The sequence below is a fragment of the Microtus pennsylvanicus genome, chromosome 9 (genome assembly GCF_037038515.1).
Source record: "Microtus pennsylvanicus isolate mMicPen1 chromosome 9, mMicPen1.hap1, whole genome shotgun sequence".
Taxonomy (NCBI): Eukaryota; Metazoa; Chordata; class Mammalia; order Rodentia; family Cricetidae; genus Microtus; species Microtus pennsylvanicus.
Window position 1 is genome coordinate 21,078,255 of NC_134587.1, and position 23,872 is coordinate 21,102,126.

Consider the following 23,872-nt stretch of genomic DNA (forward strand, 5'->3'; position numbering starts at 1 on the left):
ACGTAAATCTTCAAAAGATTAAAGATTATAGCTGTGTATCACACTACCCAGTCTCTGACTTCCTTTTTAATTACATAATTGGGAGCCAAAGATTTTATTGTTTATACATAGAACATGTCATTTAACATAGCTATAGTGTGAGTAATCATCATTAGATATAGGGTTTATTACCATTATATATCCTACTATTAACATGAGGAAATGGTATAAAACTTTTAAAATAATAAATATTTAGGGCCTTAAAAAACCAATTTAGGTTTTCTTTAGCTAGATAGAATGACACGTGCCTATACTACTGCACTTAGGAGACTAAGAAAAGGAGAACAAGGAGTCCCAAGCTAGTCCCAGCTACATACCATGGCCTTATTTAAAAAAAAAGTTGCTGTGGTAGTGGCTGGCACATGTACCTAGAGGACAAGATACAGAGCATATCTGTGAGATCAGGGCCTGCTCAGGCTGCCAGGAGAGTTCCAGGGCAGCCAAGGCTGCAGTTTAAACCTCGTCTTAAATAGTTTGTTTGGTTTTTTCTATTTTTTATCTTGTATCATCTTTTCCCTCCAGAGATTTCCATATTTATGACCGCTTTTCTCCATTAATTGTCATATACTTGTGTACATATTAAATAATCTTTTTTTTAAGAAAAGAAGAGCTTTTTTCCCCTTGAAATGATTGGAAGGAGTCTTCATAATAATAAAGGCCTGGTAGACATGCATTAAATATTGGCTAGTTAATAAAGTACTGATGATATCCAAGAGCAACCTTGGCTTCTTGCTTAACTCTAGTTCGTGTGTCAGTACAATAGTTACAGTTCTTGAAGGATTAATTACTGGGAGGTTTTTCATTAAGGCTCAGTTAGAAGATGCTGCCTTCAACTAAGTTCACACCCTTTGTCTCAGTCAATTCCCTTCTGTTCCCATGCTTACTCCTTTTACACATAACCTTCCTAATTGTTGGACTTGTGTTGAGACTCTGCTGGGCTGTGTCCTCATTAAGCGATGTACATGAGGTTGTGTTTAACATTAAATGATTAGCACAAAGGCATTTTTGATTAAGAAGCAGTGGAGAACCATGGTGAAGATAATTTCTGTCTTCAGTTTTGATAATTATGTATGTTCTTTCTGTTGTCACGTACCTCTGTTCTTCTAAGTTCTTTTATGTTTCCTAAAATTATGGGTTTTGTTTGTTTTGTTTTTTTGTTTTGGGGTTTTTCAAGACATGGTTTTCTCGGTGTAGTCCTGACTGTCCTGGAACTTGTTCTGTAGACCAGGCTGGCCTCAAACTCACAAAGATCCACCTGCTTCTGTATCCCAAAAGATTAAAGACGTGTACAGCCACCACCCAACTAAAATTATAATTAACCAAAACTCCTTTAATTAAAACTTAGTAGACTATCATTCCTTTCTCATCCTGAGAGAAGTATTAAAAATTACAGTTTGTAGGTTATTTGGACCACAGTTGTAGGATACTGGCCTTGTTTTCGCCAGGCCGTAGGACAATCCCATACCACTAGACAAGTGGAGAGGCTGCGTTTGGTTGACTTGGTTGGTGCATTACTACTCTGTTACCTTATTCCAGTTATCTGTTGCTGGAACGTAATTCTTGCTTTAGTAAATTCTCAAAACATTGGTCCTGCTTATGAAAAGATCACTTTATATCAATATTTAAGTACCTAGTTGAGAGTCAGGATTTGAGGATTTGGAGGCTTGTTATCTTTTTATCCCAGTTAGAATTCATGTTACTTTTAGCACAGTCTATGTAAAAGCCAAAGTAACTCTTGTCCTCTGACTTTGGATAAGAAGTGCACAGATAATAGGTGATTATGAAACTTAACACCTCTCCTCCTTCGCCTGTCTTTACTAGGTGCACATCTCTTTTCTGATGTGTATGAACAAGTGGTGGTGACTTTTGAAAAAATGCTTCTTTTTGGACGGGAATGTCAGAAAAAATGCCCAGAGGAAATATCAAAAATTAATTGAAGGGCTAAGGATGTAAATGTTTGAATGTTCTTGTGTCATGCACAAGCCCTTCTCTTTAAGCAGTACCCTTAAAAAGTGCTCTGAGCGCTCCGCTCAGTGTTAAAATTCCTCCTTTACTACTTCTATACTTTGTATGTAGCTATGAATGTGTGTGTGATACATTCACGTAGGATTTGATGAGGAAAGAATGAAACTCTGAAGCAGATAAATAATTCTGTGTTTTATTGTTTAGGATGAAGGTGACCAGACAGCAAGTGTTGAGGAGCTGGAAAAACAGATTGAAAAACTGAGCAAAGTAAGCATGCTCAGATGTGTGTTCACATCTGCGTACAGTGTTCTAAAATCCGGGATTCATTTTTCTGGGTGCTAAGTAACAGCAAGCTTTCCATAAGTAATTAAACAGAAAGATTCCAGAAACATCCTCACAGTTAAACTAGACTGGCTCAACGCTGGGGTTAGAAGCCTCTGAAAGCATTATGCTTAGCCAAATCTGTGAAGAAAGAGTTCTAGACTCCTCAATTGGACCTTTAAATTAATGCATCAGTAAGATATATTGTCTTTGAAGTAACTACTCAAAAAATTTCTGAGTTTCATAGAAATTTTAATATTTCTATTTCATTTTACACTTGCACATTTATTTATTAGACTTAAATTAGACTTATGAACTGTTTATACTTCAGTATTTATCATTAAAATTTATGTTCTGTTTTCAGTATCATAATAAAATTTAAGATGAGTCTTTTTTAAGAAACATTAAGGGGTTTTTTTTGGTTTTAGATTATACTGTAATTACATTTCTTCCTTTCCTTTCCTCCCTTCAAGTTCTCCCTTTGGCTCCTCCCTACTCTCCTTCACGTTCATGGCAGAAAAATTAGTTGGTTGGGTTTTTTGTTTGTTTGGATGGTTTTTTGTTTTGTTTTTGTTTTTTTCAGAGCTGAAGCCTGAACCCAGGGCCTTGTGCTTGCTAAGCAAGCATTCTTCTGTTGAGCTAAATCCCCAACCCCAAAAATTAGTTGTTAAGTACTGTGAGATGCCTATACACTATTGTCTCAATGTTCATTCCGTAGCTGTATGTCAAAATTTAAGCATGTGTTGAAAAGGCAGAGAACATGTGTACAAAGCTAAACAGATGTAGGCATGCTTAATTGTATGGAGAAGTATTGGCAAAGTACTGAAATCATCTGATTCGTTCTGGCTTAGTGACGTATTTGATGACATGTACCATCATGTTTTTATGTACTGGACAGTATGACGACGCAGTAAACATAAGAGTACCTTTGCTGACTTTTACGTCACGCAGTGTCTGTGATATAATTATATGGATGACTTTTCAACAGCAACAGAGCCAGTACAGGCGAAAGCTCTTTGATGCTTCCCACTCGTTGCGCTCAATGATGTTCGGTCAGGACCGTTACCGACGCAGATACTGGATTCTTCCTCAGTGCGGAGGGATTTTTGTAGAAGGCATGGAGAGTGGTGAAGGTAAGAACTGCAGTCTCCTAAGTGGGATATTGTCTCCACTGCCCTCGCCTCAAACAGAGACCGCCTGCCTCTGTCTCCTGAGTGCTGGGATTAAAGGCGTGCGTCACCACTGCCCTCTAGGATATTGCATTTTTAGAAAGCTTGTTGCTACTGCCCTGTCTTATGTCCTTTCATAATCAAGTGTGCTTTGTTACTGGGCATAGTGAGTGCTCAGTTCTCATTCCATTGAAGCCTCTTATGCTGAGGGTTCGTGCCCTTGGCTTTTCTTCTGCTGCCAGTCTCGTGAGAGGAGATGGGAACAACAAGATTTTCCAGGGCCATTGGTGCAGAGATTATAGGGGTTTTGTCAGATATTGTGGAGTGCTGGGGCCTTAGTAAGGATTTGGGATTTTATCCCATTTTGCAGAAGAGTGTACAGGATTCTATTTATGCAGTACTCCAAACCATAAGTATACACACCATAAAACAGGAACAAAGAGTGTAAACAGATAGAGCTCCAAAGAAACTATTCAAGTGGGAAATAAATAACTTGAAAATGGTGAATGCCACAAGCTAGGTAGGATGTGTGTGTGTGTGTGTGTGTGTGTGTGTGTGTGTGTGTGTGTGTGTGTGTGTGTGTGTGTAAAACTCCTTGGAGGAAGTTACACCTATATAGATCTGATTAAGCATGTTAGTCTTGAGCAGCAGTAAAGATGGAGGAATAGGCAGGATGGACAGACTCTGTACCCTTCATGACTGATTGATTATGTTAGCCTGAAAATCAGCTGGTTTTCAGATAGAATAAAGTAGATTCATTTTAATAAAATTCATCTTTGAATCCTTTGGCATTAGTAGGAGAAATGGTGGCCCACAAAAGGATATTTAGTGCACTAATGATCCGACGTGATCCAATTTAGTGTTTTGCCTCCTAGGCATTGGCAAAGACAAAAAAAATATTGATAGCATCTAATTTTGTTGAGGATCTAGAAAAAAACAGTTATCCTTATGTGCTTCTGGGGTGAGTGTGTTTGGTCCTGAGTTTGACCCAAACTTTCTAGAGGACAGTTTGACAGTATACTTCAAGAACTCTTAAAAAGTATATATGTTAAGTTGATTATTTTAAGGAATTTGCCCAAGGAAATAGATTTTTTAAATGCACAAATGAAAAATACCATTTATTGTTATGTAAAAAATATAAAAATTAAAAGGCATATTATTTATTGTTAATAGTAGATAATTTTACTCTACTGCTGTCTTTGAGCAGAGTAGTCATGATATCATCCATTCAGTATCACATAGATACTAAATGTATCTATCTATATGACATAGTTATTTATATATTTATTGATGTTTCATACATAGTCACAAATTATTGAAACAGGTAGGCCGGACTGGATTCCCCTTTTCAGATTACACAGGCTGAGAGGTACAGATCTACATAGTTCTTACTGTGTAGGTTTTGTTTTTAATAACTGTACATTCATAAATGTTGTTGAAGAGAGAGAGTGTGTGTGTATGTATGGGGGGCACGCTTGTGTGTTGTGTTGTATGCGTGTCTGTGCCATGCATGGAGAGACCGGAGGAGAGTATAGGATGTCTTTCCTTACCACTCTTTATCGCCTTGAGACAGGGCCCCTGGCTGCAGGAGAAAGTCACTGTTTCTGCTGGCCTGACTGGCCTGCAGATTCCCCTCCAACACTTGAGTTCCAGGCACGATGGCCTCATATGCCTGCTGTGTGCGTTCCGGAGATTCAAACTCAAGTTCTCGTACTTGCCCAGCCAGCATTCTTACCCACTGAGTCATTTCCACAGCCGTACATTTAATTTTTTATGCTAGTGACTGAAAAAATATCCATAAGAAAATGAAGACTATAAGATGTGAAAGTTTGATGTATTTTTATATAATTTGGTGAATAATAAAACTTAGCTATAGTAATGGTTTGATGTGTAGTAATAACTTAATTTAATGGCATCTTTTGCTTGTAGGCCTAGAAGAAATTGCAAAAGAAAAAGAAAAGCTTAAAAAGGCAGAAAGTCTCCAGATGAAAGAAGAAGAAGTATTTGAGACTCCTGCAGAATCTTTAAATTGTTCCATTCCCGATCACTGTGAGCAGAAGGAAGACCTTAAAGAAAAAGATAACACAAACCTCTTTCTTCAGAAACCTGGCTCTTTTTCCAAGTTAAGCAAGCTTTTGGAAGTAGCTAAAATGCCTCCTGAGTCAGATATTATGACCCCCCCAAAAGCGACTGCTAGTACGAACGGATGTACATTGTCCCATCAGAATGGGGGGAAGCATTCCCTGGGGAGCCTTCCCTCGGCAGCAGCGCAGAGCGGCTTGGAAAAGACAGATGCCGGTCTGTTTAGCTCTGCCTCGGGTAGCTGTGCGAAGTTGTACGGCCCTCTCCCCAACGACCAACTGCTAAAAACACTGACTGAGAAGAACAGACAGTGGTTTAGCCTTCTGCCAAGAACACCTTGTGACGACACTTCCTTGACCCATGCTGACATGCCAGCTGCTTTAGGGACTCCTCAGTCTCAGCCACCATCAAAGTCACCATCACCTGCTCCAGCTCCGCTTCTTGGGCCGTCTTCTCAGAGCCCTGCTGGACTGAACCCATTTACTTTACCGCCTCTTCAGGTTAGTGCTGCTAACAAAACAGGTTGTGGCCGTACTTTGACCTTTGGTGATCTTCAACCATCCTGAGGGCTGGAGAGATGGCTCAGCGGTTAAGAGCATTGTCTGCTCTTCCAAAGGTCCTGAGTTCAACTCCCAGCAACCACATGGTGGCTCACAACCATCTGTAATGGGGTTTGGTGCCCTCTTCTGGACTGCAGGCATACACACAGACAGAATATTCTATACCTAATAAATAAATAAATATTTAAAAAAAAAACCATCCTGAGACAGTCTGAAAAACCAAAGCAGTCAGAATGTCTGTCACCGGCTTCATTAGCTCTCCTGCTATCTAGCCTTATTAAGCTGACTTACTCTTCAGTTTGCTTCAGTTGCAGTATAACTAACATGTAATTAATTACTCTTGGGGACAAATAACATGAAAATTAATATTGTTGCTAATGTGTGTAGTTTTTCTCTGATAAGTGGATATTGTTTTTGAAAGATACAATTTGAAAAAAATAATTTAAGTTTCCAAACATTCCCCCAACTCCTTAGATTAATGAGTACTTTGTTTCTGTTTTGTGAATGTTGTTATTACATTAAGTATATGGAGATGGGAGGACAGCTTGCAGGAGATGGCTCTTTCCTTCCACCGTGTGAGTGCCAGGGATTGAACTCAGGAACCACAGTCTGAGCTTAGATGTTTTGTTTCACAGGTGAAAAGCGGCATGTCTATGATGGGCCTTCAGTTCTGTGGGTGGCCTGCTGGGGTGCTCGCTTCCAGTGTCCCGTTTACATCACCGTTGCCTGGTCTGGGGTCGGGCTTGGGACTGCCAGAAGGAAATGGTAGTTCATTCTTGACCTCCAGTGTTGCTTCAAGTAAAAGTGACTCTCCAGTTCCTCCACCGGAAAAGGCCACCACAGCTCAGCCAGCAGCTGTTGAAGTAGCAAAGCCTGTAGATTTCCCTAGTCCAAAGCCTATCCCAGAAGGTAGGTGTGAGCGGTGGCTTGCAGCCCCTCGCTGTGTCTTGATTCTCATGCTGATAGTTTATTTCTCTTTTGTAAATATATCTCTGATGAATTTCCTTGTGGCTAACAAATCTTGAGGTTTGCTTTGCCATTATTTCCTAGTCAAAATAATGTAAATTATGGGCATAATTTGTCTTAACTTAGAAATGCAGTTTGGTTGGTGGAGAATTATTGACCCAGAGGACCTGAAAACATTGCTCAAAGTGCTGCATCTCAGAGGAATAAGGGAAAAGGCACTACAGAAGCAAGTACAGAAGCACTTGGATTATATTACTCAAGCCTGTATCAAGAACAAGGATGGTAAATGCCCAAGAGATTTCTGCTCTTTTATCTGATTAAGAAAATTCAGGGTTTTTGTTTTTGTTTTTTTTTAAAAAAAGATTTTTATTTACTTTTTTGTTTTGTTTTCTTTTATGGGCACATTTGTCTGTACGAGGGTGTCAGATCCCCTGGAACTGGAGTTATGTACAGCAGTACCTGTCGTATGGGTTCTGGGAATTGAATCCTGGGTCCCCTGAAAGACCAACCAGTGCCCTTAACCACTGACCCATTTCTCCAGCTCCAAAAGTTCATTATTTTACCCTAAAACCTTTTACTATATGTTAATTCTTTATTACTTTTATTTATCTTCAGATTATTCTTATTATTTTTAATTATGTATGTGTATGCATAGGCCAGAGCTATTGGATTCCCCTGGAGCTTCCGTTATAGGTTGTAGTAAACCATGTTATGTGTGCTGGGAGTCAAACTTGCGTCCTCTGGATGAACAGTACATGCTTTTAGCCACTGAGCCATCTTTCCACAGACTTTATTATTTTAGATTTTGCTTAACAGTAGCCAATTGCTTTTCTCAAATTGTGTTACTTTCTATCATTTTTAGCACCTAATCACATATTGTTTTGTGTGTCTCAGTTAGTTTCTTGTTCAGCAACAAACTGTCCACATGTGCATTGTACATTTGTCTCTGTGGAGTTTATAGATGTAGTGTGTGTAGCATTTTACTCATTTAGGGGGGGAAATCACTATGGGAGGGCAGTTAGAAATCAAGTGGACTTCAAAACTACTTTCTTCTCAAATGTAGTTGCTATTATTGAATTAAATGAAAATGAAGAAAATCAGGTAACTCGAGATATTGTGGAAAACTGGTCCGTAGAGGAGCAAGCGATGGAACTGGACCTGAACATCCTCCAGCAAGTAGAGGACCTGGAAAGGAGGGTGGCGTCCGCAAGTTTGCAAGTGAAGGTAAAGCCGGCTTGGCATGTAATCTGTCTTTAGGCTGATGGAAGGTAATGGTTATTATATAACTTGTATAATGTAGTTATTGTACTAAATGTTTTCACACGATTTCATTTAATTCTCAACAGTCCTGAGTTAACCTCTCCTGTCGTACAGGTAAGGAAACAGGCTCAGTCATCATTTGAGTGGCAAAGAGTGTGTGCAAGCCAAGCCTGTTGGACTGTGTAGCACATGTGGTTTTTTACATTTTGTATTCACAGAAATCATTTTGTTTTTACCATGATAAGTACAGTTTTCTCATAAATGTCAGCAGTGTTCATGGAAGATCAAGGACTCCTTTATGTTTAACTGTTGTGTGTCAGACTTTTTCTATGTATAGTCTAAACTGGAAGGACAAGACAGACATTAGGACCCCATGTTCTATCAATAAGCAGACACACCATACGTGAAGCACATGTCTCTGTCTGATGGGTGTGATGTCACAGGCAATGGTCAGAGCTGAGTTCTGCTGGAGAGACAGAAGAGGCTTACACAAGATGCTCAGGCTTAGGAAGAGGGCAGTAGTATGGTTGTGCCGATAAGTAGATAGATATCCGTGTGCTGACTAAGCAGAGAAACCCGCAGAGCTTTAGAAAACTGGAGTCTCTCATGTCGATTCACTTGATATTTATGTTTTATTCAGAGGAAAATGTACTACATAATTGTATCCTTCTCAATAATTTAAATTTTGCTTCATAATTAGTTTTGGAGGTCTCAAAAAACCCATCATTTTCTAGAGCTAGTATAATATCCCTTTTTGCCACAAACATAATTGCTAACATTAGAAAACAAAATTTATTACTTCCTAAAACTATTGTGCTATGAAACTGTGTGTTTCTCCCCTAGCCTGTGAACTGTCCGCACGCCTCATTTCTCTGGCATCGTCAACAAAGGAAACTCCTCCACACGAGTTAATTTTCTGGAGAAATGAAAATTATTCCATTTAGTGCTATGATTTTTTTAAGATGTTTGTTGGATTTCTTGGTTTATGCATTTCACTGCCTCCTTAAATTGAGAATAATGAGTGTAATTTACATTGTCTTGGTGACACAGTATCTTTAGCATGAAGACCAACGAGATCAGGCTGTAGCCCTAGGAAATGTGGAAGGGTTTACTGACTAGTTGGCTTGCTTTCTCACACGCTGCTTCTGCCTTCCATGCTCTGATGTTGCCCTCTCTCATGATCACTTGTTAACTACTTGTTGGTGTTGGTTTACGCGGTTTTAATTTTCCTTCAATGTATTCCATCTAATTTTCCAGTGCTAACTGACCTCCAGTTGGGAAAGCACGTTGAGTGTTTATAGATCAGAGTGTGGCCTGAAACCGTCACAGTTGGATGCCTTGATCCCCCCCCCAATGCTGCCTTCCGTGCCCTTGCTCATGTTCTCAGCAGCTAAAATAAGTGGAATTTGCTTTTGAGTAGAGTGTCTTGGCATTGTATTATTAAGCTGCTTGTGAATTGTGCTGTTGTATTATTCTGAGAACTGAATAATAACTTGAATTGTCTTTAAGTGATGAAAAAGTACTAAAATAGTTATGTCTTACTATCTATAGAAGACTAACCATATTTTTTCTTAAAAAGAAAATACTTTTACTCTGAGAAGCTTACCATAATGAAAGCACATTAAAATTGTGCTGTTGATCTATTAGATATATTCATTTGCATTTTGTTTTTTGAGGTAGGGTTTCTCTATGTAGCTTTGGAGCCTGTCCTGGAACTCTGTAGACCAGGCTGACCTCAAACTCACAGACATCCACCTGCCTCTGCCTCCCGAGTGCTGGGATTAAAGGTGTGCACCACCTCCTTCTGGCTTGCATTTTTAATCTTTTGTGAGCTGACTAACCCCTTCAGCCGGAAGCCCTATGAAATGGCTTCTAAGTTCCTGTTGTTTTCTGAAAAGCATGGGGGTCTACAGGCTCTTTCAAATACTGACTGTAATTGTGTGTGACACAAAGATGACCACAGGTTTCCATTTGATTTTACTGTCCTTAATCTGACCGTAAGTGTCCATTGCCACTGTCTGAACTGGGGCCTCTGTAACACCTGCACCATCCCATGACTTTACTCACTATGAGCCATCACTGAAATGTCAAGGCTACAATTTTCATTTATCTTTGTTATATTACTGTTAGCTTTATTTGAGTGTGCTTTTCAGCATACAGAGCTACCTTTATCATAGTGTTACCCAAAAACATTAAGTTTTCTTCCTAGTTTTAAATATTACAGATTTATAGCAAATAAAATGAAGAGCCTTTGGTCACTGACACTTTTGGACAGAGCACAGCCATCTGGCTTTTGATTTCCTAATTCTCGTTTACTTTGCAGAAGTTGAAGTATCATATTTACAAGGTTTCTGTTGTTCAGCTATTTTGCTTCCCTTGTAGAATGTAGGAAGGTTTCTTTGATATAAGTTATCCCTTGGCCTGTATGTGACCCCTAAGTATTTGTGCCTTCCCCAAGTCCTCGTGCTTGCCAGGAGCCCCCAGACTCATGACCCACCTCCTGTGTCAGGTTCCCTGGGCTTCCTTTCCAGATAGAAATATTCCATTGAGATAAAGGAGGAGATTTGGTCTTGATACAGAGAATAAAATAGTAATTTCTTAATTTAATTTGTAGAGAATTCCTTCTGAGTATTTTATTTGATATACTTTTACTCAGTAGCTGTTTTTTTTAAAAAGTCAGACAGTAGACACTACAAAATTGGACAAAATATGCTTCTAATTCCCAAAAAGCTTGCCTTATAACAGGAAGGTAAGATGTGGCTCTTGGGTGAGGAATCTAGTAACTAACCATAAAGAACTGTAGTTTAGTGTGTAAATTTTAAAGAGTGGACTGGTTTCCGCTGGGTATCTGGGAGAGCTCAGTCCAAACTATGTAGAGTGGAGACATGTTCTATTGTAGGAAAATGAGTGGGATTTTGACAGACAGAAACCAAGCAAATATTAACTAAGAAGTAGAAGAATGAGCAGAGGACCAGGGACTGAAAATTTACCATGTTAGAGAGGAGCAAGTCGTGGAGTCTGAATGCAGCGTTGATACGTGAATGGAAGGTGAGAATGACGGAAAATTGAGGCACTTGAATGTTGGTGATTGAGAGCATGTTAAAAGCTGGGCAATCTTTGGTTTGGGGACAAAGGATTGTGTGAACAAACATTGTCATGAAATTGTTCATTTATTCAATCACTATGTATATACCGAGTGCGCGTTATTTTACCTTCACTATGCTGGAAAGAAATGAGTAAAGGCCAGCATGGCCCTACCCTTGTGATGGAAAAAGGATGTTGATGAAACCATCGTGCTATTCTAGAGGTACAGCATGGCAAGGCTAGGGAACATTTTCGGATCCTAGGAAAGTCTACAGCAGGAGGACTTAACCCCTTCGGGGCGTGCTTCATGGTGGGAGCCCTGCCAGGTGGACACAATATGGGCAAGGGGAATAGCTATGCTGAGCTTTACAGACAAACGGAAAGTAGTGGGTATGAGGACGCGCGTGGGGGAACAGTGGAAGGCACGAGGGCAGAATCAAGGGAAAAGTTCAAGGCCACCAAGACATTTCCTTTGGTACAGGTATCACATTAATGAACATGGTAGTCTAAACCTTTGCAATCATCTGCTGAATTTTACTGCTTATGTAATCAATGTTATTTTTCACATACTTTCTTACCAACTCTTTTTCCTTTTTTGCTCTTGTTTTAACCTAGAATTAGGAAATGCAAGGTAAAACCTTTTAGTAAAGATCCTTGAGATCTGCTGGTGGTCGCTGCTGAATTTTACGTAAAGGTAACTCACCGGTCTAACAGTTTCAGAAGAAACCGTAATGACATTATTCTCTTGATGTATAGGGTTGGATGTGTCCAGAGCCTGCATCAGAAAGGGAGGACTTGGTATATTTTGAACATAAGTCATTTACTAAGTTGTACAAGGAGCATGATGGAGACCTTCCTGGTGACGAAGAAAACAGTGCACATGCACTGGCCCGGAAGAGTGACAACCCCCTAGATATAGCTGTAACCAGGCTGGCTGATTTGGAGCGGAACATTGAGAGAAGGTATCTGAAGAGCCCCTTAAGTACCACCATTCAGATCAAACTGGATAATGTGGGCACAGTTACTGTCCCTGCTCCTGCACCATCCGTTAGTGGTGATGGTGACGGGTAGGTTATTGAGATTAACTTGACAAATTATTGTGCTTCTTTGCTAATTGGAGCCTATTTTCTATTGCCTGTTATCTATGTATCTTCTTGTTTGTCTGTGATCCTTGTGGATCATGCTATTTGCATGGTGCTTTGTAAAACCTTTTTTTTTTGTTATGTGCATTGATAATCCTGCAAAGTGATCTTACATTTATCTGGTTGTGACTAAGCTTCAAGGCACGTAGCCACAGTCTGTGCACTACATCAAATTTAGTTGCTTAAACTTTATACTTATTGGCTGTACATGTTTTTGTCATTGCTTGGCTTTCAGTGTGATGATTGTTTCACATTCAGTGACCATAAATGTGGCCATGACCTACTCAATTTCTCTATATCTCAATGCAGAATTGAAGAGGATATTGCTCCAGGGCTCAGGGTCTGGAGGAGGGCGTTAGCAGAAGCTCGCAGTGCTGCACAGGTAGCCCTGTGCATCCAGCAGTTACAGAGATCAATAGCATGGGAAAAATCAATTATGAAAGTTGTAAGTGTTTTTATTTAAGAAATACTATGACTGATTTTCTCTGTTCTGTTTTTTCCCAACCTCCAGATCTTTCTTAACTACATAGTACCATATTGTTACAATAATATATACTGTACTTGGGAGTATGTCTTAAATACTTAGATACTTGTATATACTTAAATACTATATAATTTATTCTTTTTCTTATCTTGAACTTTTTGTTGCAACCTGCCAAATATATTGTCTTCTCTTGCTCAAATTTTGGCTTTGTTTCCTTTGAATACTTGTCTGTAATGCTAACAGTTTGCCTCCTGAACTATATCAGCATAAGGTTGTTAATGGAAACATTTTAAAGGCTGCTCACCCTGTGCGCACTCTACATACTAGCATTATCCGCTCCGTTAGCCTTAATTGTTTTACTTTTCTATCACTAATAAGAACACTAAATACAAAACAGAGAACTTTGACTTGCGTGTTTGTATCAGATAAGGTTGGCATAAAGACTAGAACTTTTTGTTTTTCTCCTGATAATTAAAACTGACTTTTCATCTTTGGAAACCCAAGTAGTTATTGGATAGCAAGCATGCATTCTGGCATCAAATGTCAAAATAACAGCTATAGTTGACATACATTCAAAGAGACAGTTGTTTTAAATCATGTACATAGTGCCCTATTACTTATTAATGTAGCGGGTATGGAAGTACCTGTTATATAGAGAGCTTTATGAACTGCTTTAATATTTGTTTTTGAATTAAAGACCAGCTTCAAAATTCTAGTATTTGAGACTTGTTTTCATGAGTAGCTAAAGTTGAAAATTACATTCCTTGTAATGATCATTCCCCCAAGAAATGAAGAGCTCCTAGTAATTCAGTGTTCCTTTCCTCAGTTTCCTCTTGTGTTCCCACTGCTCATGGCCTTGTGTGCAGTGTACACAAATAAACTTTGTCTTCCCGTTTTCATTTCTTCCTAAAGATGTCTGGAATCGGAATCTGCAGCTTTTACAGTTTGTTCAGATTTAGGTCTGTTCAGTTGCATTAATTTACTATAAGCCTGAAAGTGCCTTGAGAACATTTTCTTAATCATAAAAATATTTAATAATAAAAATATATTTTCTTAAAATTAATAAAAACTATTTAAGTAAGTTTAATAATCTCTTTAGGCAAATATATTTGTTGAAGACTAGATTACAGTGAATAAAAACACTGGCATTTTATATTAACTTTATAGTTATTTTTTCTTATCATCCTTATGAAGTCATAATAATGGTCAATTTTGTTATAAACCTAAACAAAAAGAAACCTCCAAGCTGGCTGAAAAGTGGTAGCATACTCCTTTAATCCCAGCACTCCAGAGGCAGAGACGGGGTCTCTGTGAGTTCGCAGGTTCTCTGTGCAGCCTAGGCTGTCCTGTGCTCCTGCCTGTGTTTCCCAGGAATGGAGACGAGCCAGGCCCCACTACACCTGACCCCTTTTGCATCATCATTTAACATCATGGCAGCAGTCTCTTTAAAAATGTTCACCAGCATATTATTGTAGCATCTAGTTCAGCAGGGGAAGGCTTGCCTGGCATGCACAGTGCTCTGGGTTCCTCTGTCAGGACCACAAATAACGATGGTGGTGATCACATGGTTTGCTATTGATAGATTAAAAAGTACTTCATAGCCTTTGATTAGATAGATATCTGTGACCATAATGATCCTCCTAATACATCCAGACAAAATGTTAAAGTGCTCAGTACTTTTAAAAGCTACTGTCTTAGCTGGATGGTTGTGGCACACACCTTTAATCCCAGCATTCGGGAGGCAGAGGCAGTCAGATCTCTGTGAGTTGAAGGCCAGCCTGTCTACAGAGTGAGTTCCAGGACAGCTACGGCTGTCACACGGTGAAACTCTGTCTCAAAAAACTAAAAAAAAAAAAAAAAAGAAAGAAAGAAAAAGAAAATATATCCTTAGCCAGATACCAAACTTACTAGAACAGAGGAAACTGCCACTTTGCTTCCAGGTAATGCTCTGCATAAGTATTTTTTTGCTTTTGTAGCAAAGGAGTTAAAAGCAAATATCAACGTACATGTTCTCATTTAATAATTATGAGCTATTGCTGGGAGCTTTTCAAAAGTGCTAGAAAGTTGATATTTGTCACCTTCTCTGAAAAGATAAGAAAACATTTATTTATAAACTGGATATACCTTGTCCTTATTGTTTCTGAATAAGTGTTTTACAGTAGAGTTCATAAAGGTGGAGTGTGGATTTGGTGAAATACCATTAAGTTACTCAGTGGTGTGGGATTCAGAAAGTCCATCTAATAGAAAACTCTACTGTTTTCGTGTTTACATACTTGACAATTTTAGTATTGCATATATCTGATGTATTTAATAGACAGTTTTTATATCTGTTCCTTTGAATAGTATATATCTCCTATTTTGATTACATTTTTAAACTACCTTTGTGTATATATACATACAAATATATATATATATTAAGTTATGTAAGATTAAGGTTTCCTAGGCTAGCATATAATGTATTGAAGTTAAATGAAGCAATTTTGAATTGTTGAACCATTTTTTCTTTAAGATTGCAAACACCTAACTTTAATATAAATGAATTCCCATTTAAGTGTAGTCACTTTTGCAGTGCTGACTGCAGGGTGCTTTCCACCGTGGCAGCACTGTGCCCTGAAACCAGACGATGTAGGTGCACTCTGCTCTAGCAGCCGCCCTGGAGGCTCTGCGCCTTTCCCTCTCTCTCTTTCCAAGTTCTACACAGGGGATACTTTCTCCCTTCATGCTTGAAGTCGTTAATGGTGCTATACATTTTTCAGTAAAGAAGAAATATTTTTAGTTGTAGAAAATAAATCTTGACTGTAAATTCTTTATCGTTTGCTTCCTTGGAGATAATTTTTAAGATGCGTTTTCTCTATTTGTGGCCGAAATTTGACTTGGTTTAGTTTTCAGTGTTTCCTATTTTAGACACATTTTTAAGTCAGTCATAAATCATGTATGAATAATATACAATTTAGGAATATTTTCTTATTAGTATATAATTAATAATTACACTAAGATGAGTTTCTAAATCTTGATATTAAAGACTATTCTCTTATTTCTTTCTCAGAATATCATAAGGACAATAAGATAAGCAAAAGCTGAAACATTACAAGTCCCATGTATTAAAGCTGTTCATTGCTTTGTGTGCTCTGATGTCATGTTGATGACTTCATACGTTGACGTGTACATGCTTCTGAAGTGTGTGAAGGCATTCAACCTCTAGCTCTGTTCTATGCAGTGTATCTGAAATGTGCATTTGCCCCAAAAGAATTGCTCGCCCGTCATGTGGTCCATATCTGTGTAATGAGAGATACATAGATGTGTGTGGCTACTATATATTTGTTAGCAAGTGGAATGTTCATTATCAGTACAAATAGGAATTATGGTTTGTTTAACATCCCAACAGCAAGTACTCATAGCAGAGGACTGATGTTAACTGGTTTTTATGTATTTGTAGTACTGCCAAATCTGTCGGAAGGGAGACAATGAGGAGCTGCTGCTACTCTGTGACGGCTGTGACAAAGGCTGCCATACCTACTGCCATAGGCCCAAGATTACAACCATTCCAGACGGGGACTGGTTTTGTCCAGCCTGCATCGCTAAGGTAAGAATGGTAGGAGACTAAGCTTTAAATTACCAGAGTTTTGTGATTTGTTTTGTTTAAAGATTTAAATCACCACCGGGCAGTGGTGGCGCATGCCTTTAATCCCAGCACTCGGGAGGCAGAGGCAGGCAGATCTCTGTGAGTTTGAGACCAGCCTGGTCTACAAGAGCTAGTTCCAGGACAGGCTCCAAAACCGCAGAGAAACCCTGTCTCGAAAAACCAAAAAAAAAAAAAAAAGAAAAAGAAAAAGAAAAGAAAAAAAAAAGATTTAAATCATCACAGTTTATAAAATTAATCTTTTAACAGTCCATTAATTTTTAATGCATTCACAGACCTGCACAGCATCTCCACTACCTAATTCCAGAACGTCTTCATGTTTTCATAAGCCTTTTTATAGACATGCAGTATGTCTGTGTCTGCCTACTTTTTCTCACCCAAAATGCTTTGAAAGTTCATGTTCTAGCACAGTTCAGTATTATTTATTGTCGAATAATACTCTATAGACTTACTACATTTGCTTATTCAGTCATCAGTTGATAAACATTTGCGTTGTTTCTACCTTCCAGATACTGTGAATGATTATCTAATCGTGCATGGACCAGTTTTTATAAGAACTGTATTTGGTTCTCTTGGAAATGTGACTTGGAAGTATCCAAGTTGGTTGTTTTCTTACTCTCTTAACTTTTTTGTTCTTTTGGGGGCCTGCCACCCAGTTCCCCAGTAAATACACACAGAGGCTTATTCTTTTTGGTTTATCAAGACAGAATTTCTCTGTGTCACTTTGGATTTTGTCCTGAAACTAGCTCTTGTAGACCATGCTGGCCTCCAATTTACAGAGTTCTGCCTGCCTCTGCCTCCCAAGTGCTGGGATTAAAGTGCCACCACTTCCTGCCTACAAAGGCTTCTTGTTACTTATGAAAGCCTTAGCTTGTCTTGTTTCTTGCCAGCTTTTCTTAACTTTTCTCCTCTGTCTTTTCCGTCTTGGCTTTTACCTTTCTCTATTTCTGTATATTCTTTCTTTTCTTCTTATTCTGTGTCTGGCTGCATGACTGGGTGGCTGGCCCCTGGATTCCTCCTCTCCTCCTTTTCTCGTTCTTTCTCTTTATTCTCCCTGCCTGACAGCCCCACTTATCCTCTCTCCTCCCTGGCTATTGGCTGTTCAGCTCCTTATTAAACCCATCAGATGTTTTAGACAAAGTAACACAGCTTCACAGAGTTAAACAAATGCAACATAAAGGAATACAACACATCTTTCCATCATTAAACAAAATGTTCCACAGCATAAACAAATGTAACACATCTTAAAATAATACTCCACAACAGAAGAGAATGTTTAAGTCAAATGATAATGAACACCTGTATTTTCTGTCATTTTTCAGTCACATTTAAAGTAGAAACCTGTGCAGCAAATTATGAGAGACCAGGTCAGCCACACCTTTAATCCCAGCACTCGGGAGGCAGAGGAAGGGGGATCTCTGTGAGTTCGAGCCAGCCTGGTCTACAAGAGCAAGTTCCAGGACAGGCTCCAAAGCTACAGAGAAACCCTGTCTCAAAAACCGAAAAAAAAAACAAAACAAAAAAAGAAAATCTGATTTTCCACCTGCTGCTTCTGGAACTTATTTTCCTATTTGTTCTAGCTTTCTATTCCCTCTCCAGCTTTCCTATTAATAACCTCCATGGCTTGGTTTACAGACCTGCCTGCTCCTAGCTGTGTTTTGCTCTGAAAAAGAGCCCTGTGCACCTCACTTGGTTAGCAGACTAGAGGGCAGGAACATTGGCAATCCGCTCTGCAATGCTGGATCTGCAGCTAGCTCCACGTTCAAGAATTTTTAAAATAGATTTTTCCCCATGCTTTATTGGGTGTCACTCATAAGGAGAAGAAATTCCCAGATCTCTGTAGAAGAATAGAATTACCAACCTTCTAAAGCATAGTTGGTGCATCTTGTGGATCTTAGCAAACATTTATGGTTTAAAATAATAGAAAGTCGATAAATGATTATTTTCTTATACCCCATCTGCTTATTTTTTTTTAATTAAAGGCAAGTGGTCAGACTGTAAAAATAAAAAAACTTCATGTCAAAGGAAAGAAGACAAATGAGCCCAGGAGAAACAAGAAAGGGACGGTTGCTGGGGACACTGAGGATGAAGACTCTGCTTCCACAAGCAGCTCCCTGAGAAGAGGAAGCAGAGATGTCAAAAAGAGGAAAATGGAGGAGAGCCCTTCCGTCAGCTTATCTAAAGTAGAAAGTGCTCCTTCTGTTAAGAAACCCAAAAGAGATGACGCCAAGGACCTGGCTCTTTGCAGGTATCTTTTCTTCCCTTCAGTTTTTAAATTTAGTTTGCGGAATGCCAACTGCAGGTACCGATTTCAAACATTATTTTCTGTAGTGTGATCCTGAATGAAATGGAAACTCATGAGGATGCCTGGCCTTTTCTACTCCCGGTAAACTTGAAGCTTGTACCTGGGTACAAGAAAGTCATCAAGAAGCCTATGGATTTTTCTACAATCAGAGAAAAGCTAAACAATGGACAGTAAGTACATCGTTTCTGTTCAGCACAGTAGTGAGTATTGAGAATGAAGGATTAACACGGTGGCTGTCATGGCATCTATAGAAGCTACGAAAGCTCATTTTTATGGGACGCAGGAAATGTTTCCTCTCTTTACCAGTGCAGCTCTTGTCAGTGGGGATCACAGGGTGGCTGGAGGATTTGTGATGCGGTGGAGTTGGGAAGTTCTCTGGCAGAACGGTAAGAAGTCAGATAGTAAATGGGATTATGGAAAACTTCTGTTTTCGCTTCAGGATAAGTTCTTGTAGCTGAGGCTGACCTCGAACTTGCAATCCTCCTGTCTCCGCCAGCCGGGTGGTAGGATTGCTGGGTGTGGTACCATGCCTGTCCTGGAGACCCAGCCTTGCAGACCACAGTGAATGTTTCATGCATGCATGGACTTAGACATGTTCAGTGCGGTCATCCTGTTCTCCGGCTTTCCTTCTACTTCCTCTTTAACTCCGCTTCCTGTGGTTGGTTTGTAATCCTGAGAAGTGTCAGCAGCCTGTAACGGTGTGTTTTCTTTCAGGTACGCCAGCTTTGAGACCTTTGCTCTAGATGTCAGGCTTGTGTTTGACAACTGTGAGACATTTAATGAAGATGACTCCGACATAGGCCGAGCTGGCCACAGGATGAGGAAGTACTTTGAAAAAAAGTGGACAGATACCTTCAAAGTGAGCTGAAGTTGTAATCTCCTTTTTCTCCTTTTCCTTTTCAACAAGGACAAACAAGACCAGCAATGTGAACTGCATTTACACAGATGTGCAAGGCACATGCATACTAACTTTTTTCCTTGAAATGAGTATATATATATAAATATATATATATATTAAAAAAGGTGAGAAGAATGACACCATTTTTAGAGGCTTCACTCCTCCAGCCAAGACCGTTGGTCACTGGTTTATGTGATTTATCAGCTAACTTAGGTAGAACAGGGAAGCACACCCAAAGAATGTTCAAAGAAAAGGGTGGTATAGTGCAATAGCAATTAAACTATCAGATCGCACTGAATAGCCAACACCAGAGCTCTAACGTGGGGAATGGTTCTCCTTTCCCTCTCAATAAATATCTATTTTTCATTTTTTTACTTTGTAGTTTATTTTTTAGTGAATGTATTTAATTTTATGAATTATTTATGATTAAACCACATCCAGAATCTTCGTTTTCTGTGAAAAGGAAGAACTAGAAAATTGCTTTAAATCTTGAAAATACAACAAGGAATGTTTTAAAATATAAAACAAAGCCAAGTTAAACTGTTTACACTGATGTGCTCTGAAAGCACCAAAAATAAACTTTACTGTAGAGTTCCAATTACATTTATATATACATATATATATATATGTTGCGCATCACTTGTGTAGGTAAAGTGTATTTCAAGCCAGTGGAAATTGATGTGTATATATTGTTCATTATTGTTTATATTGAGTCTTGTTTTAATATGTATTATGTGTATATATTGTTTGGAGACATTATTGTTTATGCCTTAGAAGGACTGTAGCATTTATCTGAAGGTAATTACAGCTCTCCAGCCTGTACAGCAATTATCCTCTACCAACACTGTGGCGTCTCCCGAATCTTGGTAGTGCCTGCCTTTGAAACAGGGTGTAGGGGATAGTAGTTTTCCATTTTTCTATTTTGTTATATAATTTTAAGCCACCAGGGCCTAAATTAAAGTATAATCATTTGTATCCATGTGGAATAAAATCGTGACAATTTCCTACACACACAGTATTTTTTCATAGAGACACTTCCTTCCCATCTGCCTTGCCTCAGAAATAAATTTAAAAGACGTTTGTAACCACTGTGTTTATCTACTGTGTGTTGTGGCCTGTTGGAGGCAAATAGATCAGAGTTTTTTTGTACCTATGTAAAAGTACTTGAAGTTTTATTTAAAATAAAATGCTGTGGAAAAGGTAGCATTCTTTTTTTTTTAAGGGGGGTGTTATTTTTTACTGCTATGTGTGGCACGGATGAAATAAAAGAGTTTACAAAACAGGTAAACTCTTTTTTGTTGTTGTTTTTCTTAGTGTATCTTAACGTGCATTCGTTCAGAAGGTAGTGACTTTAAACTTTAGTTTGGCAGAGTCCTAGTGGTGTGTGTGGTGACTCGGAGCGCAGTATGCCAAGCGCAAAGCCTGGGTTAAGGTCAGTTCTCTGAGCTTCATGGAGTGTAAATTTCTCTCGACCTCATTTTGTTTCACATTTTCAGTATGAAAGCATTAGGATACTTTGCCCTGATATGAGAGGTATCTGTTTATAGATGCATAATCCAGTGCTCATAAAGCGTGGTTATTGGTCATAAAGCGTGTAAATTAAGCCATGAGATTCATAGTTGTAAGTTTTGGTGGGCCAAAGCTGGATATTGGAAAGCCACTGGTGAACAAGAGATAGGCAGGATTGGGGAGGAGACTCGGTAAAGTTGCTCAAGCCTGAGAAGCTGTGTTCAGATCCCCAGCCCCCACATGAAAGCCAGGCGAGTGCTTAACCCTAACTCAAGGGGGTGTCAGAGGGATCCCAGTGGCTTAAGAGACTCCAGAGTAAGACAGAAGACTTTGATAAGAAAAAGACTTCACACCAACCTAAGACACCATCCTCTGACCGGGTGGAATGAGCAGGCACACCCACAGACACACATGCATACCCCCAGCCCCCTGCCACACACGGAATAAGTAATAAAAGGCTGGGTGTTGTAGTACATACCTTTAATGTCAGCACTCAGGAGGGAGAAGCAAGATGGCTGTCTGTGAGTCTGAGGCCAGCCTGATGTGTTTAGTGAGACACAGAACAGAGGCACTGAGCGGGAAAGGGAGGAAGAAAGGAAAAGAGATGACAGAGAGAAAGAGAAAGAAAGAAAGAAAGGAAGGAAGGAAGGAAGGAAGGAAGGAAGGAAGGAAGGAAGGAAGGAAGGAAGAAAAAAAGAAAGAAAGTAAGAAAGAAAGAAAGAAAGAAAGAAAGAAAGAAAGAAAGAAAGAAAGAAAGAAAGAAAGAAAGAAAGAGTAAAACTAGCCTGGTACACAGACTGTGGAGGCAGAAGGGAATGAGAGGAGAGAAAAAAGGTAGGCCACATCCCTATTTGCAGACAAGGGGTGCAGGGATGAAGCCATGATGGAAATTGAACCCAATGCTTTGTTCATAGTAGGCAGTGGGTTTTTTTGTTTTTGTTTTGTTTTTCAAGACAGGGTTTCTCTGTGCGGGACAGTCCTAACTATCCTGGAACTTGTTTTGTAGACAAGGCTGGCCTTGACCCCACTGAGGCCTGCCTCTGTCTCCTAAGTGCTGGCACTAAAGGTGTTTTACTGCTGAGCTGTGTTCAGGCCCACAGCTTTTCATATTGAACGAAACATTAAAATCTCCCAAGAAAATAATGCTTGATTAAAAAGACTTTGAGCTATAAGTACTTTCTAGAACCTCTAAATTGTTTGTAGAGCTCTCTATGAACATCAGCTGTCGTATAAATATGTCTGTTTCTGTTTATTGCAACACTGCCCTCGGGAAGCTTGGTCAAAAATATCCATGTGGAAAGAAAGTGAGGTGCTGGGCTGGAGGGGCTGTCTGGGGAGTCTTGGGGGCAGGGGGGCTCTGCTGCAGGTCTGCATCTCATCTGTATGAGATGACATCACCTCCATTGTCCAGGGCTGCTTTCATAAATGAGAAAATAGTTAAATCTGTAATACACAGAGCAATTTTCTAAAAGCAACCATTTTCTTTTAAAAACAGAACCTCCAAACATGGAGGCACACCTGTAATCCTAATATTCAGTGGCTTGGAGGCCAGCCTTGGCTGCATTCTGAGACTCAAATGAACAAGCAGAGAAATATGACGAGTATTCCTCTCCCTGGAAAAGGGAGAGGTTGACAAATATTGGCTGCCTTGGACTGGTGTCTTCATTGTAAGTAGGCAGAGGTGACCACTGAAGTGGGCAGTGGGTGGTATCCCAGAAGGATTGCTACCAGGGGTATCTTTAGGTGTGTGCTTCTTTTGTAAGTGATTCAGGACACTCAACGCTGCTCAATCTCACTAAAACCAGGTTCATTGTTCTCAGTTATTACGTCCTAAGGCTGGCAGTTTGTCATAGAAACAGGAGCTAATGTGCCTGTTGGATGGCTTTGAGGCAGGAGATTCTGTCTTACTAGAGAGGAGGCCATCTCTTTGTTCTGTTCAGGCATCAGTTGGTTTAGTGACATTCACCCACATTTTGAAAATCTGTTTATTCTATATAGTGACCTAGATGTTAATCACATCAGAAACTCTTAAAAAAAAACACTCAGAATATTTTTGGTCAAATATTTGAAGCACTACCAGGATGGCAGATGAAGTTAATCTATATCCAGCCTACAAATCTGTTCTTTTAGGATGTCTCCAAGTTCTGTGAAGATTAAATGTTAAACATTGGACTCCTTCTCAGTGCATGGAATTCCGTATTAATAAATACTTACATGATTCCTTATACCCTTACCTATTGTATTGTTTGTTATTTTTAAAGATCATTTCTCCTCCCTTTTTCCCCTCCATGTCTAACCCCCACTTTCAAACTGACCGACTCTTCCCACCGTCATTGCATAGACATGTAAATGGATCAGAATAAATATGGTCTGTTTGTAATATATGTTTTTATGGCTGACTGATCAGGAGACTCATCCCTGGGGAAGAACGGTTCTTCCTCTCTCAGC

At 39.3% G+C, this 23,872-nt stretch overlaps 1 protein-coding gene across 23 annotated transcripts in view; it reads left to right on the forward strand.

Moving 5' to 3' along the window:
* Positions 1-20,031, forward strand: part of Baz2b (bromodomain adjacent to zinc finger domain 2B) — a 208,788-nt gene extending 188,757 nt beyond the window's left edge. For 17 of the 23 annotated variants that reach the window (XM_075985075.1, XM_075985078.1, XM_075985081.1 and 14 more), the window contains 12 exons: positions 2,209-2,271; positions 3,314-3,458; positions 5,424-6,076; positions 6,772-7,045; positions 7,229-7,384; positions 8,166-8,326; positions 12,203-12,513; positions 12,898-13,033; positions 16,509-16,655; positions 18,695-18,960; positions 19,044-19,187; positions 19,732-20,031. In XM_075985075.1, the coding sequence (XP_075841190.1) occupies positions 2,209-2,271; positions 3,314-3,458; positions 5,424-6,076; positions 6,772-7,045; positions 7,229-7,384; positions 8,166-8,326; positions 12,203-12,513; positions 12,898-13,033; positions 16,509-16,655; positions 18,695-18,960; positions 19,044-19,187; positions 19,732-19,885 (2,610 nt within the window). In that variant the 3' untranslated portion in view covers positions 19,886-20,031. Of the gene's footprint in view, positions 1-2,208; positions 2,272-3,313; positions 3,459-5,423; positions 6,077-6,771; positions 7,046-7,228; positions 7,385-8,165; positions 8,327-12,202; positions 12,514-12,897; positions 13,034-16,508; positions 16,656-18,694; positions 18,961-19,043; positions 19,188-19,731 lie in introns of those variants that run through there. The other 6 variants (XM_075985085.1, XM_075985086.1, XM_075985088.1 and 3 more) reach the window with 2 other exon arrangements.
* Positions 20,032-23,872: the final 3,841 nt, after the last annotated feature.